Source organism: Protopterus annectens, chromosome 11.part0 (genome assembly GCF_019279795.1).
Source record: "Protopterus annectens isolate FY-2018-M chromosome 11.part0, PAN1.0, whole genome shotgun sequence".
In the NCBI taxonomy this organism is placed as follows: domain Eukaryota; kingdom Metazoa; phylum Chordata; order Ceratodontiformes; family Protopteridae; genus Protopterus; species Protopterus annectens.
The window spans coordinates 774,399,525-774,426,568 of NC_056745.1; the positions used below are offsets into that span (position 1 = coordinate 774,399,525).

At 41.1% G+C, this 27,044-nt stretch overlaps 1 protein-coding gene across 5 annotated transcripts in view; it reads left to right on the forward strand.

Moving 5' to 3' along the window:
* Positions 1-27,044, forward strand: part of KIAA1549 (KIAA1549 ortholog) — a 2,575,340-nt gene that overhangs the window by 1,023,965 nt on the left and 1,524,331 nt on the right. For all 5 annotated transcript variants that reach the window (XM_044088205.1, XM_044088206.1, XM_044088207.1 and 2 more), the window contains exon 6: positions 161-347. In XM_044088205.1, the coding sequence (XP_043944140.1) occupies positions 161-347 (187 nt within the window). The remainder of the gene's footprint in view (positions 1-160; positions 348-27,044) is intronic.

Consider the following 27,044-nt stretch of genomic DNA (forward strand, 5'->3'; position numbering starts at 1 on the left):
ATCACATTTTTGGAAACGCAAGATTTAAGTAAGCTATAAAGCTTTGGATTATTTCTAAGCATAAGTAGTAGTCATCATGAAGTTAAGGACCTGTTGCATGTTAATGCAGGTGATACTCATATATTTTTCAACATATTAATAAAGATCTATCCTCTTTTAGGTCTTGAATGTAACTATGTACATGTCCGACCCAGAGAGACTAAGGAAAGGTCCTGTGAATATCACATTTGCCATTAACGATCAATCCACTTTTATTCTTGGTGCTGATGTAAGTGACCTTCTTAGGTTGCTCAGCTTGGTGGAGTTCAGCTTTTACTTGGGTTTCCCTGTTCTACAAGTTGCTGAACGTAAGTACAGTTGTCTTATTCAGAAATGTTTTGAATATTAATCTTCTAGTTGATACGATGCTCAATTTTTCAAATGTTAATTGGTTTTGAAATTATTGAACATAGGTACAGTTCTTTGCTATCCATATATCCATCCACAACTCCTTTTTCCCATTTTTTGCACATGGGGTCAGGGTGTCACTTTAACAGTGAGAACCATCAGGAGCCAAGGTTGTTTATTTTGATTGATATTCTGCTTACTCATGTGTTCTGAGGTGACAGATATTTATTTTTAATAGTTCTGACACTGAATTTTTTGCAATAATACATTTTGTACAAAGTAGATTTACTGATGTTATGCAGAATACTCCACTTAAAATGTCTTAAGTATGCTTTATGTGCACAGCTTTCTGCATTTGAACATCGCATTATAGCAGCAACCTAGGTGTGATAAATGTGCATCATTCTCAGTAGCATCACTTGTTTCCATGGTGTTTTGTGTGCTTTACTATGTATAGATTTAAAACAAATTTGTTTTTAAGTATTTCACATAGCTTTACACAGGAGTGAGTAAGCATAAATAAAATATCAAATAAATATGTAGTCAAGAGACCATTAGCTAGATTCCTGCTGTGATGCTAGCGAGTCTGTTTTTAAAGACAGATTTGTAAGCCAGGAAGGGTGAAGGATAGCTACTTCTTCCCATGTGTGAGGGCTGTTAACTTGATTTCCTTATGGCCTCTACTGGAGAGTGGGTGCAGCACAAATGCATTATCTGGTTTACACCGAAGGACACATCTTGATGGATGCTATATCAACAAATTGGACAGTGCCCATAATGATAGTCTTTTACCTTTCTGTATAAGTATGCCAGCTAAAAAAATGCAGTACTGAGAAGTATGTATAGCAAACCTGGAGCTACTTATAAATCTTCACACCTGAAATCACAGTCTTAATTGCAGTATGTACCTGGGTGCACAGCTGATATTCCCTGTAAGTGTTACTAAGGAATCTCAGACAGGGTTTAAGATACTTTGTCATCTGTACATATACCAACAGGCAGTCTGTAAAACTTATTATTATTTGGTTATAAAATGAATGAATAAATTACTTCCCTTGGGGAAAAACAAATGGTTAGCTACTCCTCAGCACATGCTTAGTAAAATCCAACCAGAATGACTCTGGCAAAACTCTGTCTACATACATACATACATATACATCTCAAACATAAACATCTGTAGAATATTTACCTCAGATTTATCAAGGCATTATGGGGAGATGTGTAAATTTCTGCTAAATAATAAAATGTTTCAGCACTCGGGGGGGGGGACTGTGTATCTAGAAAATATATATAGTGAGTTGGCATAGTATGAGTTCTGAAATCAGGTATATTTGTCCATAAAAGTGTCATTCTTTCCTTGTAATATGACAGCATGATATGACCCAGAACTGGCAAGTAACAAAAATGGATCCCCACAACTTCTGCTTCAACAGATGTGTGTTTGAAAATCCTTACACCTCAGATTGCAGTACAAGTGTATCCAAGTATCATTCTCCGAAACTTTTACTAACAAATGTCAGACTGTGTTTGAGATGTTGCCTTACACACACACACAGTCGCACACATTTGGGTGTATTACATTGCATATAAGAAACTTTTCATCTAAACACAAAAAGTAAAAATTTCATCTAAACCACATTTAGTTGAATCATATTACACCTAAAATTTCATAAACAGCAATTACTAATTCAAAATACCTCCTTAATCAAGTATACTAACTTCACGATTGCACAATCACAGAGAAAAGAGAAAACACCACACACAGCAATTTTTTGCTGATTCACAAACTTGTGGGAGGGATTAGCAAGGTACAGTTAGTACACTCCACTAATTTGCTTTGTAATTTCTACCTTTCTTGACACCCTAAGTGACACCAGCATTAGTTCTGTTTAGACAATGGGCAAACTGTACATCAATACCCTGATTGGAGAACGAGCGTTCTCTAGCAGGGTATTAATGTACAAGTAATGCCCGGTGAAAAAGGAGTCCACCGCTTCACGGCAGCTTATCAAGCCACCGTGGCGCTCGGACCGAAAAAAAACGGGACGGCTGCCGTTATTTTACGCTCGCTAAGCAGCGTTTTTGCTGGTTAGTGAGTGTAAAATATTTTAAAAAAAACAATAGATAAGTGTGTGTGTATATCTGTGTATGAGTGTATGCCTGCATGCAAGTGACAGTGAGCGAGCCGTTATTTTACACTTGCTAAGCAGTGCTTTTGCTGTTTAGCGAGTGTAAAATAAAAAAAGAAAATACAGCGTGTGTGTTAGAATGGAGAGAGTGAGATTGAAAGCGAGTGAAGTGTGAGTGAATGCATATATGTAATCAGAGGAGACTGTGTGTGAGAGAGATCGAGAGAGAGTGAGTCTGAATGTGTGTATGAAAGCAGAGGAGGCTGTGTGTGTATTTGTATGTGTGTGAAAGCAGAAGGGACTCCATCTGTGTATGGGAGAGAGAATGGGCTGTGTGTTGTTTCACTTGCTTATTTTTTTTAACAGTTTATATAGTTTTTATATATAGATTTAATGTAAAATGCCTCCTCCAACACCATTAACATATACTACAGCAAGTTTGAAACAGTAGGCAGAGGAACTATTTTACATTAAAAATATATAAAAAATAATATAGTGCTTAAAAAAAAAAAAAAAAAACAAATAAGCAAGTAAAACACAACAATTTTACAGCGAGCCCATTGTCTAAGCGCAATAATGCCCTCCAGGGTGTGTGTTAATGTGTAATTAACGCCCTTCCAGGGGTGTAGAGGCCCTCTGCCTGTGGCATTGGGCCTCATAACACCCCTGGGCGGGCATTAATTACATATTAACACACACCCTCAGGCATTATTGCTTGTGTAGCATACTAGACTTTATATCAAACGTGATTAGACCAAATATGTTTTAGACTGAGTATTAGATCACATTTTACGTAGTTTCACTTTAGACGAAATATGTCTGTGATGAAACAACTTGTACCATATCAATTGCATGCCTGTGTAGGCATTACATTATGGTACTCTAAAAGGTATTATAATATCTGTTTAATATAATCAGTGTATGACTTCTGTCATGGTAAGAAATGCAGTAATCATTCAGAACTATGTGTGATGAATTGTAATTACAGTAAAACTAAATGTTATGTGTAGGTTTCCATAAAAGTGACATTTTCTGAAATAAGTATGTGATTGATCCCCACCTAGTACCAACACTTGAAATTTTACTCTTAACTTGATGGAGTTGTTTGATTGTCTTTATATTTGAATTTACAAGTAGAATGTTTTATGTGACTGAATGCCCTGCCAATGTTTCATCTGAATACCACTAGAAACTTTCATACTGTTTTAAAGATATATTCATATATTCGCAGGAACTTCTAGTAGGCCTGTGTAGACATTGAGCTGCTTGGTTTCATGTCATTCACTTCTCAGCAGACACATACGTAATATGATTTGTGTTCTGCCTGATAAACGTACAATAGCAAGTGTTAAAGTCAGATTTATTTCTCAAGAACTGGTCTCCTTTTTTCAATTTAAAGGTTAAGTGCAAAATAATAGGCACTTGTTTAAGATGAAGCCATTTCCTTGTCTTTAAGCAATGTGCATGCTGTTTGCAGTACTTAACTGGTAATCCAGGTGTGTTGTCTTGAAAATGCTAGAAGCAAATCTTAAACCATTTGCATATATATCATCCAATAAAAGTAGAATGAAAATCCAGGTTGAAATGTCATTACTAATTTATGGACTGTAATATTTTCTAAGCATTTGGTTTTAGCATAAAAGCCTACTTATTTTGCTCAGCATGAGAGATGTAAAGATTATAAACACATAAATATGTTATGGTGTTAAAATGTCAGCCCTCAGAACACTATGGAATATTCAAAGATTGCTAGTGACATTGCAAAGTGCTAACCACCACAAGCCATTGATTTTGATTCTGAACTAGCTACTTGTCATGAGGCTGTAGTTACATTTCTGCATTAATGACTTCAATGATTAGCACTGCTCTGTGTCTTTGTATACAGAAGTTAGGTTTTCTGTATTTAAATGTTGTGGCAAATAAAACAGTATACAGAAGAAAATTTTCACATAAAAACTCGTAGGTGCTTCACCGGCTTTGCACCTAGGAACACAGTCTAAGGAAGGCTGCTTTGTAACTGATTGCCAGTAATCAATCCCTGAGTTTTCATTTTGAATGTGCCAGTACATCTGGAAATATAACTTGTTAGAGGGAGAAAAAATGTCAAAACCTTTTAACATTAGTTGCAAAATCCTCTGCAAAGCAGTCAGTAGAAAGAGGTTAAAAAAAAAAAGAGAGAGAGTATTAGCATTGCATGGTTTGAACCAGTAATGTATAAAGAAAGATTAGGAAAGTTTAGCATATGTCATTTTGAAGAAAGATGCACTGATGCAAGAACACAACAAAAGCTTTAAAAAAAGGCAGCTCTGATGGCATAGAGGGGTAAAGGCTTGACTGCAGCCCAGGCAACCGAGGATTGAATAACAGAACAGCTCTGGTGACTGATAGAGCACTCAGATGAGGATGAGCATGCCCACTCTTTTTTTTGGGAGGGGCAAAGCTGACCACAGAATGTACCATTCCCGTCAATGGATAGGTTAGAAATGCAAATTATGCAGCCTGCGGGGGTGTGTGTGTGTGTGTTAAGTTCACCAATGGGTGGTAGCCTTCATAGTGGGTGTGCATGATTCACTTATCCCCCTGCCCAGGAGGTGGAGTTAGAGCCATAATAAAATCTCCTCATAGCCAGGATGCAGATGAGGACGCAAGTATCTTCATATTTGGGATACTGATGAGGGTACAAGTAGTTCTTGGTTACTTAAGTGACTACTGTGCTGCTAGATATGCCTTTATTGTTATGGAAGACTTCCCTCTGTGGAGCAATGAATGGGTTCAAATCTCACTGGGGAGGCTTGATGGTTACAAGGCTTGGGGTGTGGACTTTTTTTTTAAATGGGAAGCTATAGAGTGCAACTGGGATCCATATTCTAAAACAAGGAAATGTGCAGAAATAAGACAACGTAATATGACCTTAAGGGAAACACAGGGAAGTACATTTTATAGAAAAAGCAGATGATTACAGCAGCCTTCCTGAAATGAAAGTAGAATCAAGAACAGTAACAGCAGCAATCTTTTGGAGTGGTGGAAATATTTTTTTTCTGATTAAGTAAGATCTGTCTATCTGCCTGTTAACTTAAATGTTCAGTGGTACATAAAGGCTATACTGGGCAGTGCATGGTTGAGTCACCCTTGCTTTGGCAGCACATATACATATACCCTGTGCACCAGACATTGCCACATACACCTCAAAGTAGAGAGAGTGGAGATGGTCACAGTCTTCATTTTGTGTACAGGTGCCAAGGTATAAAATGCCACATGGCTGTCAGAACAACATGAGTCGATGGGTGCATATCACTGGAACACAGGAGATGAGGAGTCTCCAGGCAGAGAGTACTTGTGTCCTCGTCTAACTGGGTTGCTGTGACTTTGTGATCTGGTGGCATGTGTAGTGGCCTCATTTGACAGTGATGATAAGGTGCTGTGGGAGTCTGACCTAGATGGAGTCCACTGGTGAGGTGTCTTGCCCTGGAGACATTTGTTACCACACATGACTTGGGGTGGCAGAATGCCATACTGCAACTGTTATTTGTCTGGATTGTGCACCCTGTGATAGCCTTTGAATATGACCACCCCATGTACAAACCTATTCTTGAAGAAACACAACACAACTGGACAAGACAGTGACTGTGGAATATGCACTCCTCTGATGAAGGTAGAGGTGGAGGTGGATGTGGCAGTGATGTGTGCCATCATCAGACTGAGTCCCATCATGACATCATCTGTGGACTCCATGGCCTCACAGATGCATTGTCAGTGCTAGATGATATTCTTAATGAACGTCATTTAATACTCCAGTCAGCTCCATGTTGCCCTAGGTATCTGCAGACAAAGCTCTGCCCTTAATATTGTGGTCTTCAGCATTATATATATACACACACACACACACACACACACATGTAAATGTATATATATATATATATATATATATATATATGGATACATATCACTTCACCTAAAACTCATTTCACCTAAACTCATTTCACCAAGACCAAATCACCTAAAGTTCATTTCACCTAAAACTAATTTCACTGACAAGTAGTACAGTAAGGCAAGTCAAAGGTATATGTCCTTTTCCCCCACTGTACTGCAATCCTGGTGTTAGTATATATAATTGGGGGGGTGTGGGGGCGAAGCCCCCACTTAGTTTGGTTTTACGGTGTCTGGTTTTGTTTTACATTATTTGGTAAAAGCCAACTAGGTGGCGGGCTACACCCCCCACATCCCCCAATGTGGGGGGCTGCACCCTCCACACCCCCCCTTTATATATATATATATATATATATATATATATATATATATATATATATATACTAACACCAGGGTCGCACTACAGTGGGGAAAAGGACATATACCACTGACTTGCTTTAGAGTACTATTTATCAGTGAAATGAGTTTTAGGTGAAATTAATTTTAGATGAAATGAACTTTAGGTGATTTGGTCTTGGTGAAATGAGTTTAGGTGAAATGAGTTTTAGGTGAAGTGATACATACCCATATATATATATATATATATATATATATATATATATACTCGGCCTACTATCATATTTCCGAATCGAACTCCGTCTACTGCACTTTTGTCAAACACGGAAATTCGAAAATGGTAATTTCGAACACCAAAAGCCAACCTAGGAACGGGTTTTAACATGGGTCGAGATAGGGGAAAGGTTTGTAGCTCGGCAATAACAGTGAACACATATCTCAACCCATGTTAAAACCATTCCTAGATTGGCTGTTGTTGTTCGACATTACCGTTTTCGAATTTCCATGTTCAACAAAAGTGCAGTCGACGGAGTTCGATTCTGAAATATGATAGTAAACCATATGCTTTAGTGGAGTGTATACTACATTGGTTACATTTATGCATGTATGTGTGTGTGCACACACACACTCACACACACTCACACACACACACACCCCAGTGTGAGAAACACAAAATGAGTGACCATAACACAGCGAAAACACAAATGTGTGACATACGAAATGAAAGGATCAGAAAACACTTACAATTTCTCTTCCATTATCAGTAAAGAACAGCTACAAAACCCATATCAAGTTTGGTCGGAGAAATGGTACTGTTAGAGAAAGGGTTTTAGTAATGTAATGTGTAGAGTCATGGGTAGGGGCAGGAGTAGAGGTTAGGATTAGTGCACCTGAGTAAGAAGGGCACAGGACTTCACACCTCCTTACTCAGGTGTGCTAATCCTAGCCCTATTCCTGCCCCTAACTGTAACCCTACACATTACATTACTAAAATCCCTTTACACTAAATCTGTCCCCTTACCTAACACTGACCCTAACTCGTGAACTGCCTTACATGCATACTACTTGCTATTATGTAGGCTTGCACATTTTCAAAACCATCACCTTTTCAGTCGACCATTTCTTTTCCTGCATACTCCTATATACTTACACTATGTAAAGATTAAATTCAACCAAATGTGATTCTCATAGATGCATGCCTCTCATCCTTTCAGTTCAAGAAAATTCTACAGAGCTTTAAATAATTGGGTAACAAAGGCCCAAAAGTAGTGAAAAATTTCAAATATTGCCCTTATAAACTTAGAACATTACTAGATTAGCAGGATTTGAGTTACCATGTATCGCCCGTCCCTCTCTAGTTTAGATGACGAACAGGCAGGGTAGTTAGTTTATATGCTTTATTACACAGAAACACATCAGGATGGATCGCAGGATAACAAACTATAAACTAATGATTAACAGACAGACTACACAGATGTACATGCTTACATCTCAACAGCTTCCTACAAAATGGCAGTCAGGCTTACGCATGCTCAGTATTTTTACATTTGTGCAAGCCCCTAGAAAGCTTCTTAGAGCTATATACACATATTGATCTATGCCCTCCCTCTTAAATAGATTGCCCTCTATGAAATGATATTGGAATAAGACAAGCAATAATGTAGGCATTAGAAACAATCACAATGTTCATGTCCAAGTTGCCGTGTGTCTGTAACATGGTCTGGAAATACATCCTGATCTTGTAATATAGTAATCAGCACTGGGTTTAGTGACAGGGACACTTTTTGGTGAACAACTCATATCAGAAACTTTGGGATTTATCTCAGGAACAGGGATATTTACTGGAACGTCCTCTGGAACTGGAACGCTAGATAACTCACTCTAAGATAAAGAGTCTTTCTCACAGGCTAGGTGCTGTGGTACAGGCTCGGACACCAGCATCAGATGTTTCAGATTCTGCCTAAACTCTGCTCCTTGTGATTCCAATTCCACAGTGTACAATCTCTGCTCTGGACAAATACTCTTCATGGTTCCAGTCCGATCATAATCTTTGCATGTTTGTATTCTCACTGTCTCTCCTTCCCGTAATGGATTGAGTGGTTTGCTGGATTTGTTGTAATAAGACTTATGGGATAGGTGTTTCTTTAACAGATGGGCTTTCACTGATCTGTTATTCTTAGCACTTGGAACCAGTAAACTACTGCTGACTGGTAATGTAATTTTGGTTTGTCTTGACAGAAGTCTCTGTGTAGATGAACCAAGATGTTTATCACGAGGAATATTTCTGAGATTCAAGAGAATGAGGAAAACATCACTATTGTCTCATTTTGACTTCTCAAGTAACTGCTTCGCACTTTGAACTGCACGTTTTGCCAAACCATTTGACTGTAGGTACTCAGGACTACTTGTAACATGAATAAAGTCCCACACTTTAGCAAATCTTTTGAATTGCTGGCTAGTAAACTGTGTGCCATTGTCAGAAATAACTTTGTGCAGGCTGACATGGACTGCAAAATGACACTTCATCTTAATAATAATAGTACTGGACGTTAGATTAGGAAGTAAGTCAGTCTCAAACCAATTGGAATAAGAATCTACTAACACTAAGTAATGTTGACCATTCCATTCAAAAATGTCAGTGGCTTCTGTCGAGCAAGGTAGTTCAGGAATCTGGTTTAGCTGAAGTGATCTGTTGATGTTGCTTTGTACTATTACATACAGAACAAGATGAAAGTACTCTCTCAATGTCTTATGACATAGAAGGCCAAAATACTAGTCCTCTCGTCCTTCTTTTAGTAGAATCAGTTTCTGGGTGGCCACAATGCAAGATAGCAATTTACTGTAGTTGCAAGGACTTTGGAACAATCACTTTTGGACCTTTCATGATGATACTGTTGTCAGACAAAATCTCATCTCTGTAAGGAAAATAAGGTTGCACTTCTTGAGGTAAACTAGATTGCTTTGATGGCCATCCTTGACTGATAAAGTGGGTGAGCTTCTGTAAAACAGGATCTGTGGCTGTATGATTTCTAAGCTCATCAAGACATGTGGAAGAACAATTTCTCACTTCCATGACTTCAAAATCAACAACTGGAAGAGCAACTCGATTTTCATCCTGTTCAGTGATATTTCTAGGTGATATGGATAAAGTATCAGCAAGATAAAGAAGTTTGCCTTTAGTGTAGACAAGACTGAAATTGTACTTTTGCAATCTCAGCATCATAAGCTGCAGTCTGGGTGGAACTGATTGCATAGGCTTTCTCAAAATAGTGACTAGAGGTTGGTGATCTGTTTTAATCTGGATAGGTCTACCATAAATATAATCATGGAACTTCCAACATGCAAACACAATTACCAGAAGCTCTTTCTCTATCTGAGCATACTGCATTTATTTATTTATTTTACATTTGTTAACCAGGATAGTCCGACTGGATATATGTCCATTTTCAGCAGAGGCCCGGGGAGAAAAGCTCCACATACCAAAAAAGAGACAGTATATACATCACTATGTGTTAAACTCAGGCAGACATGTTTAAAAAAATATAGACAAATAATACAGGCAGATATCAATATACACAATGTGCAGGCATTACATCTGATTGGCAAAGATGTATCAGAAAATGTGAACATAGACTACAGTCAGATCTCATAATTCACAATGCTTAAACATTCAAATGCTATGAGACATAGATACTTGGCTAAACAGCAGTTTGTGTAGCAAGACATGTATTAGTGAAGTTGTTAATCAGGTTTAGAACAAGAGCACAGCCAATGAGATGTGAGGTGTGAGTGTGATTTCAGTTTGGGTTAGAGTTCTGGATGCATAGGCAACAGGTTGACCCTCTTGAAGAATGACTGCACCAAGACCAAAGTTCGAAGCATCACAGGAAAGAGTATCTGGTTTGTGAAAATCATAATGTCTGAGAGTTGGTGGACTGGCAGTTCTCTGTTTCAGGACATCAAAGGCTCTCTGGTGTTGTTCCAACCATGGCCAAGATACATCTTTACGTGTCACCTCTCTGAGTGGTGCTGCTAGTTGGCTCAAGTGTGTAATGAACTTGCCTAGGTAGTTAACCATGCCAAGAAAACGTTGAAGGGCTTGAACATTTTCTGGAGCTGGCATCTAAAGAATAGCTATTTGCTTAGAAGGGTCTGGTCATAAGCCTGAACTGGTAAACAAATGACCAACATAACTAAGTTCTCATAACCTGAAGTTGCACTTCTAAGGATTCAGCTGAAGATTCACTTGATGTGCTCTTTCCAGAACTTTCCTGAGGTTTCTGTCATGTCATGCTCAGTTTGATGACCCACCACTGGACCAGTAATCAAGGAGCCTCAATTCTCACCACTGGTACGGGTGAGGGATGTACACTGGGAGAATGACAAGTACACTCACAGTATTTCCAGATGCAGAACAAGAAAATACTCAGTATATATTCACAGTATATATTCACAGTGACAGCAGAGTTCAAAACCACAGGAAGTATTTAAAACAGCATTGCAGGACAGTCTCAAATAAATAAAGAAAAACATCTAAACTATGTTCACTATATTCCTGACTGAATCTAAGAGTATTATACTGATGTTCTTCATCTCACATTGCTGCAGTCCTGGCGTCGGTCATGGGTGCCTAGATCTGACATCAGGCGTCAGGGTATAAACCGGCGTCATATCTTTGCCGCATGGTCGATGCAGAAGCAGAGTTGCAGGAGTTTCAGACCGATACCAAGTTCTAAGTACCCGTTGAATATTTTTGTTTTTCTTGCCTCAGTTACTTACGGATGTCAGAAAAAGTGAATAATTGTATTTCTTGTGGAAACAGATACCGCATAGGGATTACCGTTTGGGACGGCTAGGTTTAATAAGCGCACTAAAGCGGAGGTTAGATTGCGCTAGGTTAGTCTTTGGCAAGAGGTGTAACTATAATATGCCGTCGGATGTTCCTGCTTCTACTAATCTTTAAAGCCTGGACCTAAGCTACAGCTGAACAGGTGGATCCTGAAGTTTCTGTTGAGTCCCAGGAAACTTTGATTTTACAAGATGTGGCCTCTCAGGAGGCAGGCCAGGCTGAAGGGCCTCTCAGGTTACTATTCCCCTTCTATGCCTAAGGTGGTTAGGCCTTCTGCTACTGTTTCTAAGGCTCCTTCTAAGGGCAGGTCTGTTTTGCCTTCCTCTGGTGTCAGTTCTGGTTCTTCAGGGTCTGTGCCTAAAAGCACATGCTTAAAATGGCAGAGGATTTGATTACTTTAATTAGAGGTTCTATGCCCCTCCTGATAAGAGGCCCAGGATGGAGCCAGAGTTGGAAAGTTTGGAGCAGGCCTCAGATGATTCAGAGTCTTCTACTGAGGACATTCAAGATTTCCCTCCTTATTCTGATTCTGATGCAGGATTCCACTCCTTCTGCTTCTCCTCAGAGGATTTTTCATTTTCAGAAACTCTCCATTCCATGAGGGAGCATTTTAAGTGGGAGGGACAGGATTACTCTGATTCCCGGAAGAGGCTTAGGGAGTTCTTGTTTTATCACAGCATAGACCCTTAGCTATACCTCCGGTTTTGGATGTTGTTTCAGATGTTTTCGGAGCTTCCTCCTGCCCCAGTTAAACCGGACAGGTATTACAGGGTGCCTGAGGCTCATAAATATCTGTATAAGATATTAGTCAGGGGCCTAAGGGTGTTCAAGCCTCTGTTAAGAATCCGGTTCCTCTGGATAAGGAAGCTAGAGCTTTGGATAGATGGGGTAAGAAGGTGTATACCTCTTCTACTTTAGCAATGAGAGCTTTGAACTGCCAGTTTCATATGTTGAAGTATCGGAATTTCCTCCTTTCTCAGCTAAGATCTAAAGTGGATGCTTTGGCAGAGGGCATAGAGTGTAAAGAATTGCAGGAATATGGTGCATGTTTCTGAACAGGTGGGTAAGCACTCTTTGCAATGTGGTTTTGATGCTTTACAGGCTTCTTCTAGGGTGGCTGCCACTGGTTCAGTTATTCGCCTGGCTTAAGGATCAGAATTTGTCTGAGCATGTTAAGTCTAAATTCTGGATGCCCCTTTGCAGTCTCCTCCTGTGGAGTCAGTCTTAGATTTTTGCAGGTACAACCTCCAAGCCCTTCTTCTGATCTCGTGGTAGGGCAGAGCTCAGAGTACCTTCAGGCCGAGACAATGGAGTTCCCGGCTCAATCTGCTGGTGAGGGCAGGGGCCAGTCCTTTTCGTAAACAGGCCCAATGACCTGCATTTTCAGCTGCCAGATTCCTCTTGCCTGGCAGCTCCTTTGGGAGGAAAGTTGGCTCTTTTCAAGCAAAATTGGCATTTAGTCACCCAGGACAAATGGGTATTGGACATTATAAACCGAGGTTACAAGTTCTATTTCCATACCATGCCTCCTTTCAAAGGCATGCCAGGAAGGATAGAGGCTCACAGACAAATTTCTTTACTTCTTCAAATAGGAGCTATACAGCCAGTTCCTCTGTCAGAAGTGGGCCTAGGATTTTATCCTGTTTCTAGTTCAAAGAAAGGAAACACGTGGAGACCAATTTTGGATTTATCTATCCTCAACACTTACCTGGACATTCCAAAGTTCAAGATGCTGACTTTACAACAGCTTTTACCTCTGTTGGGAAAAGATCACTGGATGGTTACTCTGGATCTCAAAGAGGCTTACCTTCATGTTCCTATCAGGCCCAGTTGCAGGAGGTACCTGCGTTGGGCTGGAAATTTACATTATCAGTTCTCTGCATTGCCCTTTGGCTTATCTACTGCCCAGAGTGTTCACAAAGGTTCTGGCTCCAGTGATAGCATTTTTCAGACTAAGAGGAATACAGATTTATCCTTATTTGGACGACTGTCTGATTCGAACTTCTTCATCATCTACAGTATGTGATGGCAGTGTTAAGATGCCTAGGGTATTCTGTCGAAACAAAGTCCAGTCTAGTACCCTCTCAGGACATGTGCTTTCTGGGTGTGAGACTGAATACAGCTTCCCAGATGGCTTTTGACCCGGACAAACAAAAGCCTTTCTCTTTATTTCCAGCAAATGTCTCTACGGTCCAGGCTGACTGCAAGGACAGTCCTTCAAGCCTTGGGGTTCATGGCATCTTGTATTCTGGTGCTTCCCAATGCCAAATTGCATATGAGGAAGCTTCAATGGTATCTCAAAAATGTGTGGACACAGCACTGCCAAGATCTAGACACTGTCATTCAGATAATACCTTGCATTCAGAAGGAGTTTTTGTGGTGGGCTCAGGAATGTCACCTAAACAAGGGACTCTCTGTGACCCAGCCAGAGGCAGATTCTAACGACAGATGCCTCGGACAAGGCTTGGGGAGCACACCTCAATGGAAAATGGGTGCAAAACACGTGGCTTGTCAAACTCCAATATTTGCATATCAACTTGAAGGAAATGTTAGCAGTCCAGTTTGCATTGATGGCTTTCAAAGATTGCCGTCCAGGGCAGGTGTTGATTCAAACAGACAACACTACTGTCATGTGGTACATCAACAAGCGGGGGAACCCATTCTTACCCTCTTTGCAGGCAAGCGATGATTCTGTGGGAAACTGCTCTCAATCTACACCTCAATCTTCAGGCAAGGTTTCTACCAGGAGCACAGAACTCCTTAGCAGATGTATTGAGCAGACAAATAGTGGATCCTCACGAGTGGAAATTGGATCCTCATGTATTTCAACAGTTGACAGTGTTATGGGGAACTCCAGACATAGATCTGTTCGCTTCTCCACTAAATTACCAGTTGCCAAAGTTTTGCACAAAAATGTTTCATCACACAGCTTGGAAGGTGGACGCTCTATCTTTCAGTTGGAACAATCTGCATGTATATGCCTTTCCACCTCTGCCTCTTCTTCCCAAGGTACTTTTGAAGGCTAGACAAGACAAGCCAACCATGATTTTGATAGCACCGGATTGGCCTCGACAACACTGGTACCCACTACTAAGGAGTTTAGTACGAGAACCTCCGTGGCCTCTGCCTTTGATTCCGCACCTTTTGTCACAAGAGAACAGTCACTTCCTCAATGTCAAGATTCAGTCTCTGCATCTAACAGCCTGGCATATTCTGTTTTAGACTCTGGAGGGTCTCAGCTTCCACAACAAGTTTTGAATGTTATTTTGGAGGCCAGGAGGCCTAGTACCAGGAAAGTTTGCGCTGATAAATGGAGGAGATTTTTTATTTGGAGCAAAGGAAAGGACTTTGATGTCTCCAAACCTGATTTAAGTGTTGCTCTTCAATATCTTACTGAATTATTGGACAAGGGTTTGTCTTTCTCCTCAATAAAGGTCCATGCTGCAGCCATTTCTGCTCACTATGATTGTGACCCTCCTTTATTCTCTCATCCTTGGTTTAAGCAATTTCTTAGAGGGCAAAGAATATAAGACCCCACGAGAGCTCCTACTCCTGCTTGGGATCTCAATTTTGTGTTGGAAAAACTTACTCTACAACCTTTTGAGCCTGCAGCTACTGCCGAGTTAAAGTATTTATCATGGAAAACTGCTTTTTTGTTGGCCATTACCTCTGCAAGAAGGGTTTCTGAATTACAGGCCCTCATGGCAGTGGAGCCTTTCCTGATATTTCATAAGGATAGGGTATCTTTGCGTACTAATCCTTCCTTTATGCCTAAAGTTGTTTCTAGTGTGGCCTTAAATCAAACTATTCATTTGCCTACTTTTTATGCAAACCCCAAAATAAAGGGAGAAAATTTTGCATACTTTGGATATTCACAGGCAGTTGCGTTATTATTTGAGCAGAACCAAGGAGTTCAGACAGTCTCAGCAATTGTTTGTTTCTTTTAGGGTAAACCTGTTTCAAAACAAACTATTTCTAAATGGATTGGGTTTTGTATTTCTTTCTGTTATTCCCATCATGGTAAGGAGATTCCTGCTGGAATCAGGCCTCATTCCACTAGGGCTACTGCTACTTCTACGGCCTTTATAAGGGGGTAGCTACAAAAGACATTTTGGAGGCAGCTACTTGGAGTTCAGTGCATACCTTTTCTAAACATTACCACCTTCCTCTTTATTCTAAGTCTAGGGCTGGATTTGCCACTGCAATTTTACAGGGCATTTTAGCGGCCCCTAATGCTTTATGATTTTTACCATCCTCCCTTTCCCGTTGCTTTGGGATTCTACCCATAAGTAAGGACTGCAGCAATGTGAGATGAAGAACATAGTACAGTTTTGTACCTACCATAAATGTAGGCGTTGAAGATCCACATTGCTGCAGTCAATACCCTCCCTCCTTCCCTCTGTAGTTTGACTTGGTGCTATGCTTTAGGTGATGGTTGTTGTTGGGCATGTTTTGGGAGGTATTCTGTTTTTGGCTGTGGCCTTTCTGGTTTGGCCTTCTGACATCCGGGGCAAGAAAAGACTGAGGATATGACGTCGGTCATGCGCCTTTATACCCTGACGCTCTGATGTCAGATCTAGGCGCCCATGACTGACGTCAGCCTAATACTTTGGTATTCTGGCCGACCGAGGACAGCGGACTACCCATAAGTAAGGACTGCAGCAATGTGGATCTTCGAACATCTACATTTATGGTAGGTACAAAACTGTACTTTCCCTAGAAACTTACTTACAGAGCAAGGCAGATGTGGTGAATGGATCTTCTAGTTGTTGTCAGGTCAAAGACAGAATACAGAATGCTGTGTCTCTCTAGCAGAGTTCTGAAATTAATATCTCAAATATTACTGCTGGGATAGCTTGTGGAATTACATAATTTCTTGTCTTCTGACAGTATTCCACTGCTGGGAGCTGGCAGTATTTGTCATCTGCATCTTAAAATACACAAACAAGGGCTTTTCCTCAGATCTTTTGCAGATGCTAGAAGTCATAAAAAAAATAAAATACTAACAAGACAATACAGAAAGCCTCTCAGCACAGACTCCATGTCTCCGGCCTAGCCTATAAAGTAATTTAATTTCAGTTATTTTTCTAAAATTTGCTAGACTGAGGTTAACCTCCTGTATCCCAGTTTCCACTGTTAAAATATTTACATTTAAACAGTTAGAATAGTGCATGTGCATTTCTGTTCTATTCCAGTAGGGCATGCTGTGGTCACATTTTAAGCACAAGCACTTTATAAAATATCTTTTCAACACACGTCTTTACAAACCTAGTATACATGACATACAGTTCTAATACATTTGTAACACAAGCATCTTATATGAATCATGTTGATATTCACAAATTACATGTAATTATTTACAAAATTCCAGATAGCTGAGCTGGCAGTATGTCCCTTTGTCACACTTCTTTCCTCTCAAAGACTCAGGCTAGTTTTTCAAGTGACCCTTGAGAAAAGTTGCTTGAGAGGGATAAGCCTATCTGGGAATACATTATCCCATACACGGTCTTGAGATTGCAGTTGCCTTTGAACCCGTTACAGTGCCATGCCTGCCACCCTAGCTTCCACCATAGTTACTTGGGATTTTGCTGGTTGGCTCCCTGTAGCCATAGATCCTCTTCAGACTCCTCCTGACTTCTACTGCAAATATGTAGCACCAGGGCCTCCCTATCATGCTAAGGTTTCATCATGTTAACATGGCACAAGTTGAGGCCCTGCCTCCTGCCTAGCAGTTCTACCATGTAGTTAACAGCACTTACCTTCCTTACCACTTTGAAGGGTACCTCCCAGGCTGCCTGCACCTTGTTGTGTCTGACAGGAATGAGAACCATAACCTGCTGCTCCACAGCTTACTCTCTCGCTCGAGCATTCCTGTCATACATGACCTTTTTCTGCTGCTGGGCTTTTGCCAGGTTCTCCTGGGCCCATGCGTTCCCTATGCCTTGTCCTGAGGTTTAGGACATTTGCCACTACAGACTTCTTGTAGGATTCACACTCACCCTCCCACTCATCACAAATCTATTCTAGAGTTCCTCTCACCTTATGCCCATACAGCAGCTCAAAGGGTGAAAACCCTGTGGATTCCTTGGAAACCTCTCTGTAAGCAAACAGATGGGACAAATATCTGTTCCACTACCTTTTGAACTGGTCTGAAAAAAAGCCTGTAGTGTGGTCTTTAGTGTAGAGTTTGACCTCTCCACCAGACCATTAGGGGATGGTAGGGGGTGGTCTTTAGGTGCTTTATGCCACAGTGCTTCCACAGACAAGCCAGCAGGTCTGACATGAAATTGGCATCTCTGTCAGTCACTATTTCTTTTGGGAAATCTACCCTGCTGAAAATCTGTAACAAATCATTTGCCACCTTTTCTGCCTTAATGGAGGACAGGGCCACTGTTTCAGGGTATCTGGTAGTATAATTTGCTGCCACTAGGATATCCTTCTTTCCTGTGAAACTTGGGGTACTCAGAAGCCTCACAGTATCCATAGCTACCCTCTGAAATGGCTCCTCAATCACAGGCACAGGTACCAAAGGAGCTTTGACCTTGCCTCCTTTCTTGACTACCATTTGGCACTGCTCACAGGTCTTACAGTAGCCTGTTACATCCCTGGAAATCCCAGGCCAATAAAAGTTCTGCATAATATGTCTCTTGGTATGCTTTATGCCCATATGACTTGCACAGGGAATATCATGGGCTATGGCTAGAAGTGCCAGATGGTAGGCTCTGGGCACTACCAACTGCTACAGTATATTCTCTCACCCTCTAACCCTCCCTCAGAGGTCCACTGTCTGTACAGTAACCCTTTGTCCCAGTATACAGATTTCTCTTTTCCTTGAGAATCAGGTGCCTCTCTGGCTACCTCCCTCAAGATCTGTAATGTAGGGTCTGAGAGCTGAGCCTGTCTCAACTCTCTCTTTGTAACCTTCCCAGCTCCGCTTCCACGGGAAGTCTGGTATCCTCTGAGCGGTGCCTCCCTGTCAGCCTGGGTACTACTACTCACCTCTGCCCTTGCAGTCACTCTGTCCAAGGGGACATTAGTACCCACCAGTAGCTGTGGCATACCTTCAGTCTCACTGCTACAGGGTAGCTCTCTCTCTGAAATAACCACCTCACCATTCCTGGCTTCAAGTGTGCGGTCTGTCTGGTTCCCCCCAGGCTACAAGACCAGAATGCTTGTCTCCAAGCCTGACTGCATGTAACTGCATGCACACAAGGTGCTGCATTATCAGATTCATTCCCTATCAGGACATCTGCAGGGATAGCCTCAAACCCAACTATTGCTGGCTTCCTTTTCCACCCTTGCAGTCAAGGTGAACCCTAGCCAAAGGTATTTGGAATGGGGTCCCTCCTAAAGCTCTAACTAGAGTAGACTGCCCAAGCAAGTAGTGCAGGCTTTACAATGGTTAGGTCAGAGGTTGTGTCTGTCTTTGCAGTGGCCTGTTTCCCGTCTACTAAGATAGGCTGTAACATCTTGAGGTATTTTGTTACCCTTGTTGTCTCCAGACAACTTACTGCTTGTATTCTGGCATTCCCACTTATTGGCTCTTCCACTTTTTGTTCCCCACCTTGCCTCCATGGACATCTATATGCTACATGGCCTCACTGGTCACATGTAAAACATTTAACCCTTGATCCTGGCCATGTGCCTGAACTAGTGGCTTCCACTGTTACTGATGGAGTCTGTTGGGGCTGTCTGGGCTGCCCACCATGGGTTCCCTTAGACCCATGTGCAGCAGTGGGTATCCCTTTCCTGTGCAGTGATGCCGTGCTTGCTAGGTATAGGTCTTCCCTTTTCCCCAACTTATCTGCTGTATTACATTTGGTATCTGCTAACCAGATTCTCACATCCGCAGGCAAAGTGTTAAAGGCTTGTTCCCTCACCAAAAGGTCCGCCAGCAATTCAAAAGTGGTGACCTGACACCCACTCACCCATCTATGAAAATCATTGCTTAACTCAGCAATATATTCATAGACACTTTCTTCTGCTTTGCATCTGTGCTCACAAAACTTTTTCCTGTAAGCTTCAGGTGTTAACTTAAAACACTCAAATAAAGAATTTTAACAGTATTATAATTTAAGCAGTCAGTATCAGACAATTTAGAAACAGCAGTTACAGCTTTACCTTGGAGGCTCAGTTATTCCCTTTCGCATTATCTCCATGACTCTGGAGAAGAGTCCTGCTCTTCAGTGCTAACTGTTTCTTTATAACTAGTGCCCTGGTACTAAATGTTTATCATTATTGTTAATACTGTACATGTTATATAGACTCTTGGGCGAGTCACTATTCTCTCTCTCTTCAACTTTAATATTCTTGCCTTGTAAAGAATATGGGATTAGGAATCCTCACTGTATTTTAGATTTTGTTGAATTTGCTTCTGTTCTGTTACTATGTTAATAGTTCTTTACATGCCTATAATTTGTTATCTTACTGTGCTGTTTTCTTGTTCTTTTATGATTTACTAGTATATAGTGGAGCTTTTCTCCTCGGGCCTCTGCTGAAAATGGACATGTATCCAGCCAGACTAGCCCGGTCAACAAATGTAAAATAAAATAAAATAAAAAATAAAATAAAAAGAGTCAGCATCTCCTTTTTATGTTGGCTGTGCCTCTAATTTTCTTTGGCTTCCAGAAGTCTCGGTCTGTCATTTTCTTCAGCCTTCAAACGCCACGGTCTGTCTGCTGATTCTATTTCCAAACATTTGGCCTCCAGTTCAAGTCTCTTTAACTCCAGATGGATTTTTAAGTCCTCTGCGGCAAAGTTGAACTGTCCATTTTCTGAGAGTTGTATATCCCCAAGCCAGTGTGGTTGTCCTCCTAGTTGCTGGACTGTAATTCAGCTGTGGTTAAGGCTGCAATCATTTATCCTTTAGTCAGGTTGGCATGCCCCAGTCCTTTGGCTTGGCATATCTCAACCAACTGGTTCCTTGTCATGTTACCATAATCCTCTGCTGACATCCTTGCCTGCTCTCCCTGACTAACAAAAAATAAATACTGGAAAGGCTCACCCAGACTCTGCTAGTTTGCTGTGAGGGAAAGGTTAGTTTGCATTTCATTTGTTGTATTTTGTATTACTTTATTGCCTTTTTTCTATTATGTATATTGTGATTTGTTTTCTTTACATGGAGTCAGACAGAAATTTTTCCCACCCGGTTACTATTGTGTTCTTAAACACCATTGTCTTTTTAGTTGCCTGCCCCTTAATTTGACCATATGTCTCATTTCCTCTCTGCTTTTACTCGCTGGTGTGAGTAAGCACAAAGTTATCATTTTGTGAAATCACTCCCCTTCAACTATTTAAATTTATTGGCCATTCTACTGTATTCCATAGTACCAGAATACAGAAGTGACCACCCCCTTTCAATCTGTCTTGGTGTTTTAAAAATAGTGACTCTCCACTAAAACTTAACTTCTTAGACAGGTAAAACTTAAATTACCTACTTTCACATCTAACTCCTCTAGTGCACACTGCAGTCTTTAGGATAAACCATTTTTTGTCATCTTACCTTTACGCATCTATTGCAAGGCCACCAGTTATTGGAGAGCCCACATTCTGCCTCTCAGTAGTCATCTTGGGATAAGTGCTTCTGTTTTCTCCTGGTGAGAGAAGGATTGCAGTTACATTATTTCCTGGAGACTGCTGATCACCAGAAAGCTTAATAACTGCTTTATAGGTGACAGCTTGGAATCTGTGCTTATATTCTGATCCTGGTGAGAGTAGGAGCAGAGTGCATTGATTCCTGACTCTTTCTGGTTGGAGAGTGAGTGTCTGTGCTTAACATACCTGATTGGTCTGGTTGCTATTCAAGGCATCTACCAGAAAAAGGCTACAAGCCTACACACACTAGCATCATCTGGGACAAGACTGTGGATCACCAAACAGGCCATGGCCTGCTTCTCTTCTTGGGATTGGTGCTAACATTTTGCTTCCTGTGAGAGAAGAAGCAAAGGAGTATTGTATCCCAACAGAGTGAAGCTGTGCTGAGACCAGCATTACTAGTAGCCAGGCAGTAGCGACACCCCTCTTTTCATCATTCTTGACAAGCTAATTCTCTGTTTTTCAGTAAGTACTGCTTGATTTCTTCCTAACTTCAAAATATCTGCCTAAATACTTCATCCTTAAATTTTCAGAGTCTGCGTATTAGTTTCCATTCAAGGGTGCTGTGAACAGACTTAGACACCTTGAGTGACATTTTTCCTGTAAAAGGAATATATAAGTAAACAGCTCCAGTGCTTAGTAATAATAACTATCCCTCCAGGCATGTCTAAAGGTCAGTTCCCTGTGCTTTCTCCTATTACCCTGGTAAACCTGGGCATTCTGAGGCAGTGTAGCAACTGCCTCATGCACACAGACAACCCTCTCCTCTTAACTCCCAACACTCAGACTTGTGAGAGATGCATTTATATATCCAAATTGGAAGCCATGCACTCTCAAGCCAAGACCGGAATAGCTGGTCAGGAGGAGAAGGTCAACACCTGCACCACACCACATGCAACACATAGCCCTCCAGAACACCCACCATCACAGCTCTCACATAAAAACACAAACCACACACCCACCTTCGCGGAGGCTCTCAATAGAAATCTACCCAAACAGCAGAGAACTCCAAGGCAGAAATGCACTCGACCACCACAACACAGCCCAAACCACACGACACATAGCTCACCTACACAGTGTGCCCCTCAACCTAAGCCCCTAAGGCAAAACAGCTTGCCCACTAGGTGACTCAATATTGAGGCACACTGATGTCCCACTCACTAGGTTGAATAAGAAGAACGTAACAGTCAGCTGTCGATCAGGTGCCAGAATCCGACACATAACACACACACTCAGGTCCCTTTAAAGTACAAGTATGAATCTGTCACTGTCCCATGTGGGTGTGAATGACCTGAGACGCACCTCCCTGGACTACGTGAAAAGAGACATGGAGGAGCTCTCAGATTATGTGGCCCAGGCAGGTGTGATCCTAGCCCTGAGCAGCATCCTACTGTCGCCCAGAATGATACCGCAGTACAAGCAGAAAATGACTGACTCCAACAATTGGCTAAGTTTCTGGTGTCATTCTAAGGGGATACAGTATTTGTCTGCTTGGGATGACATGATTGATAGACCTTGATGCTTTGTCACAGATGGTCTGCTTCTGTCATCCCTGGATTTCTGGATACTGGCTAAGGCTCTTGCCACCCCTATAGTGCCTTTTTTAGGCTATGTTCCAAAGACCAAATAAAAAACGCCGTAACAGTTATAAATAAATGCAATCTGAGGGTCATGCTGCTCAACGCTAGAAGTCTATATCTCAAGATGCACTTGCTCGAAGCACTCCTCAAAATGGAGAATGACATTTGTGCTGTAACGGAGACCTGGTTTAAAGCAGCAGAAAGCACCCCTGCGCTACCAGGCTAAAATTCATTCCACACCTTTTGGCCCCAAAATATGGACCATATTCATGAAGAATATGCACACCTCCAGACTAGTAGCCCAGCATAATGCATCTGAGATACTTTAGGTACAACTAACATTGGGTGAGATGGCGATTCAGGTTGTAGCCTGCTGTTGGTCCCCAACCATGTCCCAAGACTCTCACTCCATGTTCCTAAGCACCCTGGAAACTATTAGGGTCCAACCCAGCACTCTCATACTAGGTGACTTCATCTACCCCTCCATCAACTGGGAAAACTACTCGTGCAAAAAGAAACATGATAATAAAGATCACCATGACACATACAATACACTGGCTCAACACTTCCTGGAATTCATCAGTTCCCATGGCATGGACCAGCTCATTCTTACCCCCACTAGAGGAAGCAGCATCCTTGACCTGGTTATTACTAACATGGGCAACTGTTGCTCTCCACCAATAGTCAGTTCCTCCCTGGTTAGATCCCACCACAAACTAATCACTATAGAAATCCACATCTCACCACTCCCCCACCCCGCAAAGGTAACCACCATGAAAAACTTCTCCAAAGCTGACTTTGAGCTCCTAAAAACAGAGGTGGCTAACTTCATGGCACCCATATCAATGGAAAATAAATGCATGACTGCCGAAGCATACACCGATGCACTGTACAAACATGTACATAAATGCATGGAACTAGCCATACCCAACAGAACCAAGATGCTCTCTTCCAAAAAAAGGAAGCCAGTCTGGTGGTCCCCTGCCATTAATAAACTCTACAACAGAATGAAGAAACTGTTGCAAAAAAAGGTGAAGTCCCAAGACTGGAAAAAAGTTGAGATCCCTCATCAAAACCTCTAAAGCCAGCTATGAAGGCAGAATTGTGGCAGACACTAAAAACAACCACAAAGCCTTCTATAGTTATATCAAGAATCTCCACTGCAGTACCCAGGTTTGCTCTGAGTTACTGTACAATGGTACCTCCTATACTGAGCCAACAGATATTGCCAACATACTGGCCGACAGATTCAGTGCCAACTTTACCACTCACTCCCCCCCTAAAGGACCAGTCACAATACCAGAGCAATGCCAGGCACCCAACATTATTGCAGCATGAATGGCGCACTGCTACAGTCATCCCTCTCCATAAAGGGGGAGCCACTACAGACCCTGGGAATTATCGCCCCATTAGCCTGACAAGTCTGATATGTAATGCTATGGAGCACATCATCATGGACCTAATTAACAAGGATATAGGGAATCTCCAAACTCTAGATCCCGTACAATTAGGTTTTGTGAAAGGTAGATCATACCTGCTCAACCTGGTTGACTTCTTTGAGTCAGTCACCAGAGCTGTGGATGAGGGCAAGCAGTTCATGCAGCCTACCTTGATCTGGCTAAGGTCTTTGATACCATTCCCCACTCAGGAATTATTGATAAACTCACCAAACTGGGCATCAACCTCTATATCACTAGGTTGTTTGCAAATTGGCTCACAGATAGAACCCACAGTGTGAAAGTTGTGGACTCCAAGTCAGACTGCCAACCAGTCACGAGTGGAGTCCCACAAGGATCAGTCCTGGGTCCTCTGCTGTTTGGGATCTACTTCTCAGAAGTCAAGGCTAAGATGGAGGGAGTCTAGCTGACCAAGTTTGCAGACAACTGTAATTTTGGAACCATTATTAATGGGTTGAGTTTTATTACTACATACAATTTGGGTGCTGACATGATTACAGAGGTTATTCTCAAATATTGGGATATATTGAATTTTTATGCCAACATAGGGCAAAAAGGTTGGTAAGAACCCCCCAAAAATTGTTTTTAGGAAAGATAGAGCACTAAAAAATTATTTTGAAAGTAATGCATGGGGGAGTAGTAGATCCACAAATAGACCTGTGGGTAATTTTAAGTGTGGGAGGTGCAATTGTTGTAAATTTATATTTGAGACCAAAGATAGATTCAAAATTAATCACCACAACATATGTATTAATGGACATTATAATTGTAATAGCGCCAACATTGTCTATTTGGCCAAGTGTCAAAAATGTCCGGCCTTTTATATAGGCAAGACTAGAAGGTTTTTTAAGAACCATATTTTTGACATAAGAAAAGCAAAGATTACAAATGCATTATATAGGCATATCAAGGAGCATAATGACCATAATTTTAAATTTTCAGTTGTTGATTAACTTGTAAAGGATTCACAAGGGAAAACAGTTGAATTGCATTTAGATGCTAAGGAATTGAGGTGGCAACTTAAATTAGATGCAACAAAGCATCCAGGTTTAAATGAAACTATAAAGATAGCATGTATTTTGAAATTAAAACAAATCATGGGGTAAATGGGCATGCTGTTTTTATGGGTTTTAATATATATTGTTTGTTGCACTGTTTGTACATTGCTGAGTGTTTTGCATGTAGTTTTAACATACTAAAGAATTTTATAAAGATTTTTATGCAACTTAATTTAATAAATTAGAAATTTTAACACATTAATAAATAGAACATTTTAATGTTAATATTAATATTAACATGATGGTTAATTAATATATATGGTTTTAGCCATTGTTGGTAAGGTTGATGTGCATCTATTGCTTTAACAGAAAGTTTTTTTTAATTAATTAATTAGATTACATCATTACTTTGTATTATGGGTATATATGGGCTGGGTTTTTCTTGTGTTAATTGTTCTGAGGAAGTCCCTACCAGGGGAAGAAAGCGCTTAACCTGAAATAAATTCTTCTTTGACCTGTGGCTGGTGTCCGAGTGCTGGTTAAATTGGTTTTTGAAGTTCGTTTTGGTTACTGTTTCACTTGTGCTTCACTGAGACTGTACAGTTTCCAGAGTGTGCCTTGGAACTTGCTTAGAAAGCTACTGGATTTTCCCATTAGTGTTACAGTTCTTACAGTTGCTGTCATGTGCTTGGGCCTATTTTTTTTAACCACATGCTGCATACTATCAACATGAGCAGTAGAAGGTACTGGAAGCATGCATTTCTCGTTTGTAAGTTTATCTGTGTGCTTTTCTGTGAGCTCATATATCTGACAAATCTCAATGGCCTTAATCACTGTTATGAAGCAAAATCTTTCTCATAGCATCATCTTTAATAACACACACAAGTATGTCTTTTAGTAACTCTTCCCTTAAGTCACCAAATCTGCACATTTTAGCTTTGTTTCTCAAGTCACTTGTATATGCTGCAAAAGATTCCCCAGGCTTTTGATCTCTTGTGTAAAATAAGTACTTTTCCATTGTTATGTTTGGGGATTACACATTTCTCTAAATTTACATTTCAAGCACTCAGGGTCTTCCCTTGACTCAGCCAGTACAACTATAATATGGTTTTCCCCCTCTCCTCCAAAGACAGCAGGTGCATACAGAAATGGACACCCCCTTTTATATGGTTTCTGAACCAGCTAAATTAAGCTGAATAAATGCCTTTGTCTTTATCAGAAAATGCAGTCAGTATGAAAATATTTTACTCTTGTCCAAACACTCTCCAGTTCACTACAGTATTATTATCAAACACAAGTGGAGCTGGTCTACGAAATTCTTCAGCCATGCCAACAATCTATGCTCAAACACACTGAGTGTGTCTCTCCAAGGTTATGCCCCTGTGTCCCTCTTCTTGTGAAGTAAACATCTCTGCTCTCTTTCTCACACCTCCTTTTAACAAAAGCAGTATGTAGCCTCTTTTACTTGAGGAAGGAGTGGATCCTCCTCCCAGACATCCCAAGGCTCTATGGCCTCACAGAGGCATTGACAGATGTTCTTCATGTTTCACTGTTGCAGTCATCACAATTAGGTTGTCCCTGCCAGGGTAGCCCTCAGTCGGCCTGAATACCACAGACTTAGTATTTCTGTGTCGGTTGCTGTTGCTTGAGGACTGACGTCAGGTCATCAGTAGTATAAAGTAAGGCAGCCGATGCCATTACATCAGTCTTTCTTGCCATGGAGCCCTAAGCAGAAGCAGTTTGCACGAGTGCCAGTCGGCCGCTACCTGAGTTTCGTCTACCGAATT